This window comes from Tetrahymena thermophila (genome assembly GCF_000189635.1).
Source record: "Tetrahymena thermophila SB210 genomic scaffold scf_8254439, whole genome shotgun sequence".
NCBI lineage: Eukaryota > Ciliophora > Oligohymenophorea > Hymenostomatida > Tetrahymenidae > Tetrahymena > Tetrahymena thermophila.
Window position 1 is genome coordinate 1 of NW_002476220.1, and position 7232 is coordinate 7232.

The 7232-nt window shown below is 18.3% G+C and overlaps 1 protein-coding gene across 1 annotated transcript; it reads left to right on the forward strand. All coding sequences in view use genetic code 6, as the record gives it.

Annotated features, from left to right (window-relative positions):
• Nucleotides 1-1085: 1085 nt before the first annotated feature.
• TTHERM_002653379 (cyclic nucleotide-binding domain protein) lies at nt 1086-3925 on the forward strand (the record flags this gene model as incomplete). Its single annotated transcript, XM_012799656.1, has 9 exons — nt 1086-1096; nt 1186-1275; nt 1532-1621; nt 1878-1967; nt 2226-2315; nt 2740-2829; nt 3087-3176; nt 3434-3523; nt 3809-3925. Coding segments are annotated over 9 exons (758 nt in total), but the record flags the coding sequence as incomplete, so codon positions are not given.
• Between the last annotated feature and the right edge of the window lie 3307 nt (nt 3926-7232).

Below are 7232 nucleotides of genomic sequence, written 5' to 3' on the forward strand. Positions count from 1 at the left end.
AATTTTAAACAAAATTTAGCAAAATTTAAAAATTTTAATGTAAAAAAATTATTATTAGAAATTACAATAAATTAAATTATTAATTATAATTTTATTATAAAATATAAAAATCTATTTCTTAATAAGAGGAAAATAATTAGAGATATTATAAATATTCCAAAAATAAAATACAGAGCTAAACAGAAAAATCTACTTAAAAACATTATTTTTATAATATTTAAGAACATTAATTACTAGAATTTTTTCAAATATAACTAAATGAATAACTGACCATCTATAATTCCTACTATATATATTTTTAAGTATATCTTTTAAATACAAATATTCAGTTTAAATAATGAATATTAAATAATTTTTCTGTGATATCTATCTCTTCATAAAACCAAATATATAAATTAATATTTGATAATTAATTAATTATTATATTTATTTGTTCTTTTTATCCATTTATAATTAATTAATTAAATTTCATAAATTGCTAAACAATATTTTTGAAAAAATAAATAAATGATGTAATAGATTAAAAGATATAATAGATTAGAAGAAGTAATTATTAATTTTTCTATTAATATCCTTTAAATTTATATAAATTAATAAAAAAAGTTTATAAGCTCTTCTCTTTTATCTCATTAGATTCTCCATATTGATCTCGGGTATATTTTATTAATAAATATTATTTTTATTATTATTATTATTTTTATATTTAAATTTCTATTTATTTAAATAAATAATTTTTATTATAGAAATTATCATCATTATTTATTGATTTGTTTTTTTTTCATTATTTGTTAATTTTATTAATTATAATAAATCTTATTATTTCATGTTTTTTCTTCATTTTTTCCTTATAATTAACTATAGTGCAATGCCTATTTAATTTATAAAAGGCAAAATATAATATTTCTTAATAACATAATAATTAAGCTAAATTAGTTTAAAATAGCTTTATTTTTGAGTTTTTAGAAAGCTTTAAATTCACAAAATGTAAAATTTGAAATAATATATGCATACCGTATATTCTTATAACTTATCATTTTTTTTTTAAATAAATTTTGAAAAATTTACGAATATTTTAATTTTATAAAATGTAAAACTGGTATATAAAACTCACTTTTTTTTTGAAAATTTATTTGTATGGCAACTTATTCTATTTAATGATTTATTTTTTCTTCAATATTTAAAAAGGGCGAATAACATTGGTGATGAAGGTGCATCAGACTTAGGTTCTGCTTTAGCAAAGTGCATTAATCTCACAAATTTGACACTTGACCTTTAGTAAAAATAGTTTATTTGTTTTGGATTGTGATATTTTTAATTATAAAAACTAATTAAAAACAATAAAGCTCTTTTTTCTTTTCTTTTTATTGTTCCTGCTTTTTTTTGTTCTTTCTTTCTTTGTTAATTTAGCTCATCATTTTTTTTTCAACTTTTGCTTTTATTGTTAATTCATCTTATTATTTCATATTTTTTCTTCATTTTATCCTTCTAATTAACTATTTAATGATATATTTTTTCTTCATTATTTAAAAAGGTCTAATTAAATTGGTGCAATCGGTACATCAGGCTTAGGTTCTGCTTTAGCAAAGTGCATTAATCTCACAAATTTGACACTTGACCTTTAGTAAAAATAGTTTATTTGTTTTGGATTGTGATATTTTTAATTATAAAAACTAATTAAAAACAATAAAGCTCTTTTTTCTTTTCTTTTTATTGTTCCTGCTTTTTTTTGTTCTTTCTTTCTTTGTTAATTTAGCTCATCATTTTTTTTTCAACTTTTGCTTTTATTGTTAATTCATCTTATTATTTCATATTTTTTCTTCATTTTATCCTTCTAATTAACTATTTAATGATATATTTTTTCTTCATTATTTAAAAAGGTCTAATTAAATTGGTGCAATCGGTACATCAGGCTTAGGTTCTGCTTTAGCAAAGTGCATTAATCTCTCAAATTTGACACTTAACCTTGAGTAAAAACAATTTATTTGTTTTGGATTGTGATATTTTTAATTATAAAAACTAATTAAAAACAATAAAGCTCTTTTTTCTTTTTCTTTTTAATGTGCTTGCTTTTTTTTGTTTCTTTCTTTCTTTGTTAATTTAGCTCATCATTTTATTTTCAACTTTTGCTTTTATTGTTAATTAATCTTATTATTTCATATTTTTTCTTCATTTTATCCTTCTAATTAACTATTTAATGATATATTTTTTCTTCAATATTTAAAAAGTGAAAATTAAATTGGTGATGAAGGTGCATCAGGCTTAGGTTCTGCTTTAGCAAAGTGCATTAATCTCACAAATTTGACACTTAACCTTTGGTAAAAACAGTTTATTTGTTTTGGATTGTGATATTTTTAATTATAAAAACTAATTAAAAACAATAAAGCTCTTTTTTCTTTTTCTTTTAATTGTGCCTGCTTTTTTTTGTTCTTTCTTTCTTTCTTTCTTTCTTTCTTTGTTAATTTAGCTCATGATTTTATTTTCAACTTTTGCTTTTATTGTTAATTAATCTTATTATTTCATATTTTTTCTTCATTTTATCCTTCTAATTAACTATTTAATGATATATTTTTTATTCAATATTTAAAAAGTAAAAATTAAATTGGTGATAGAATAGAATAGAATACTCGCACATAAATATGCACTCAGAATACATCTTAAACAATTAGTTTTATAATAGTTATATTAAATGTGTTTATATTTTTATTTTTTGACTTACTCAGAATTTATTAGAAAAGTTAGGATAGACAAATAAAACCTCGACCCTCGACCCTCGTTAGGTTCTGCTTTAGCAAAGTGCATTAATCTCACAAATTTGACACTTGACCTTTAGTAAAAATAGTTTATTTGTTTTGGATTGTGATATTTTTAAATATAAAAACTAATTAAAAACAATAAAGCTCTTTTTTCTTTTTCTTTTAATTGTGCCTGCTTTTTTTTGTTCTTTCTTTCTTTGTTAATTTAGCTCATAATTTTATTTTCAACTTTTGCTTTTATTGTTAATTAATCTTATTATTTCATCTTTTTTCTTCATTTTTTCCTTCAAATTAACTATTTAATGATATATTTTTTCTTCAATATTTAAAAAGTAACAATTAAATTTGTGGTGAAGGTGCATCAGGCTTAGGTTCTGCTTTAGCAAAGTGCATTAATCTCTCAAATTTGACACTTATCCTTCGGTAAAAACAGTTTATTTGTTTTGGATTGTGATATTTTTAATTATAAAAACTAATTAAAAACAATAAAGCTCTTTTTTCTTTTTCTTTTAATTGTGCCTGCTGTTTTTTGTTCTTTTTTTCTTTGTTAATTTAGCTCAACATTTTATTTTCAACTTTTGCTTTTATTTTTAATTAATTTTACTATTTCATATTTTTTCTTCATTTTTTCCTTCTAATTAACTATTTAATGATATATTTTTTCTTCAATATTTAAAAAGTGAAAATTAAATTGGTGATGAAGGTGCATCAGACTTAGGTTCTGCTTTAGCAAAGTGCATTAATCTCACAAATTTGACACTTGACCTTTAGTAAAAATAGTTTATTTGTTTTGGATTGTGATATTTTTAATTATAAAAACTAATTAAAAACAATAAAGCTCTTTTTTCTTTTTCTTTTAATTGTACCTGCTTTTTTTTGTTCTTTCTTTCTTTCTTTCTTTCTTTCTTTCTTTCTTTTTTTGTTAATTTAGCTCAACATTTTATTTTCAACTTTTGCTTTTACTGTTAATTAATCTTATTATTTCATATTTTTTCTTCATTTTTTCCTTCTAATTAATTATTTAATGATATTTCTTTTCTTCAATATTTAAAAAGGTCTAATTAAATTGGTGATGAAGGTGCATCAGGCTTAGGTTCTGCTTTAGCAAAGTGCATTAATCTTTCAAATTTGAAACTTATCCTTGGGTAAAAACAGTTTATTTGTTTTGGATTGTGATATTTTTAATTATAAAAACTAATTAAAAACAATAAAGCTCTTTTTACTTTTTCTTTTAATTGTGCCTGCTTTTTTTTGTTCTTTCTTTCTTTCTTTCTTTCTTTCTTTGTTAATTTAGCTCAACATTTTATTTTCAAATTTTGCTTTTATTTTTAATTAATTTTACTATTTCATATTTTTTCTTCATTTTTTTTTTATAATTAACTATTTAATGATATATTTTTTCTTCAATATTTTAAAAGTTTTAGTAAAAAAGTTTACTTGTTTTGGATTGTGATATATTAAAAACTATTAAAAACAATAAAGCTCTTTGAATTTATTTGATAGCTTTTATATAATTTATTTTTTTATCTTTTTTATACCACTAACTCTATTTTATTAATTAATTTAACAAAAATTTTTAATTTAAAAGTTTATTTTATTTCGATATATATTAAAAATTTATTCAAATTTATTATAAAATTTTTAGGCGTTTGAATAGATCATCAAAACTCAAAGTAATAAGAAAGATTCATAAATCAAAAAGATTAGTTGTCTTTGAAATAAATTGATATTGATAAAAAAGTGACGAAAAAAGGATGAATAAATATTAAATGTTTGAATAATATAATATTTTATATTGAAAAAGTTTTTTTTAACCTAAAAGATAAACAGATAGATTTATAGATTTTATAATTGATTTTATATTTATTGATATCATTCATATTTTTATAAGTAAATAATTTATTTATAAAAAATAAAAAAATAAAAAATTTAATTTACTTAAATAAATTAATTTCTCTAAGCAACCCTATGGTTTCTCAAAAAGCGATCAAACAATTTGAATCTTTTAGTGTTATATTATTTCTTAATAAATTTTATAAATGCCAAGCTTTTATATTCCTGTTTTTTTTAATTTGAAATATTATCCATCAATCATATTTCCATACTTTTTTTATTTATCAAGATTGAATAGATACCATAATTTATATAAAACCTCAGGAAGAAATGAAATTTTACTTTTTATTTTAACTATTGTGGTTGGGGTCGGAGAAATAAAATATTTTTTTTACTTTTTTTCTGGGACAGACGTCACTTTTTTCTATATATCAATACCTAAAATAAACTCATTAAAAAATTCAATTTGATTCCTATTTTATTCTTTTTACTATAAAATTAGACTTAGATTTTAAGTATTAAATTTTGAAAACATTTGAATAATAAAAAAAATTGATTGAATTTTGATTGATCTTTTATTGCTTAAAAATATTTGGATAGTGATATATTTGTTTTTTGTTAATATTATTAAATAAAATATAAAGAATTAATTATAAATCAAATATTTTTTCAGAAAATATCATTTTTTTGATTGAATAGTTTTTATAAATAAATATCAACTATTTTTAAAGATAATATCATATCATATTTCGGTAAAGATATACCAAAAAAATAATGAAAATTTAAAAACAAAACAAGCAACATAAAATACAAATAGCTAAGTTTAGAACATATTAATAAAAAAGGTTACAAAAACTTAACAAATTTATTAAAAAGAGATACTGGAAAAAAAATATTTTAAAAAAGATGTGCTTATTGAAGTGTTAAAGAATAAATAAATAATTTAGAGTTATTCTTTTTATTTTTTTATCAGATTAATATATATCAATTTCTGACATATAATCTGTATTAGATTATTTGCGATAATTAAAAATAAATAAACATTTCTATCTATCAATTTTGCTAATTGCTTGAAAATATTTAAATACTCTAAGTTAAACTATTTCCTTCAAGTTAAAATTTATCAACATTTTATTTTAAAGCAAACGAAAAATGAATCAAAAATCAAAATTATTATATTAATTAACATTTCTTTCTTCAAAGTAAAATTTTAATAAAGAGTAATAACTAATATTTCATGTATTTTTAACTTGTAATTATATTTTTTAGATTTTATAATTTTAGAATGAGTTCTTGTTAGATTACTTCTGAATATTAATGTGGAGTGAAAACTTTTTAATCAATAATAACTTGGGAGAAATTGTCTGAAATTATTCGATTATTTCATTATTTGTAAGATTAATTAGTTAATATCAAAACTCTAAAAATAGGTGAGTAATATGAACTGAAATCAGGTCATTAATTTATTTATTTATTTATTATGAATGCTTTTATCAAACTACTTTGTTTTAAACAATCGATAATTTTTCTACAAATTAAACAAATATTAAAATATATATTTAGATAAACAAAAAAAATTACAAATATTTATTTCAATGATTTGGGCCACATATAATAAAAATAAACAAAATTTAGCAAAATTAAAAAATTTTAATGTAAAAAAATTATTTATTTTAGAAATTACAATAAATTAAATTATTAATTATAATTTTATTATAAAATATAAAAATCTATTTCTTAATAAGAGGCACAATAATTAGAGATATTATAAATATTCCAAAAATAAAATACAGAGCTAAACAGAAAAATCTACTTAAAAACATTATTTTTATAATATTTAAGAACATTAATTACTAGAATTTTTTCAAATATAACTAAATAAATAACTGACCATCTATAATTCCTAGTATATATATTTTTAAGTATATCTTTTAAATACAAATATTCAGTTTAAATAATGAATATTAAATAATTTTTCTGTGATATCTATCTCTTCATAAAACCAAATATATAAATTAATATTTGATAATTAATTAATTATTATATTTATTTGTTCTTTTTATCCATTTATAATTAATTAATTAAATTTCATAAATTGCTAAACAATATTTTTGAAAAAATAAATAAATGATGTAATAGATTAAAAGATATAATAGATTAGAAGAAGTAATTATTAATTTTTCTATTAATATCCTTTAAATTTATAAAAATTAATAAAAAAAGTTTATAAGCTCTTCTCTTTTATCTCATTAGATTCTCCATATTGATCTCAGGTATATTTTATTAATAAATATTATTTTTATTATTATTATTATTTTTATATTTAAATTTCTATTTATTTAAATAAATAATTTTTATTATAGAAATTATCATCATTATTTATTGATTTATTTTTTTTTTTCATTATTTGTTAATTTTATTAATTATTAATAAATCTTACTATTTCATATTTTTTCTTGATTTTTCCTTATAATTAACTAGAGTGAAATGCCTATTTAATTTATAAAAGGCAAAATATAATATTTCTTAATAACATAATAATAAAGCTAAATTAGCTTAAAATAGCTTTATTTTTGAGTTTTTAGAAAGCTTTAAATTCACAAAATGTAAAATTTAAAATAATATATACATACCGTATATTCTTAT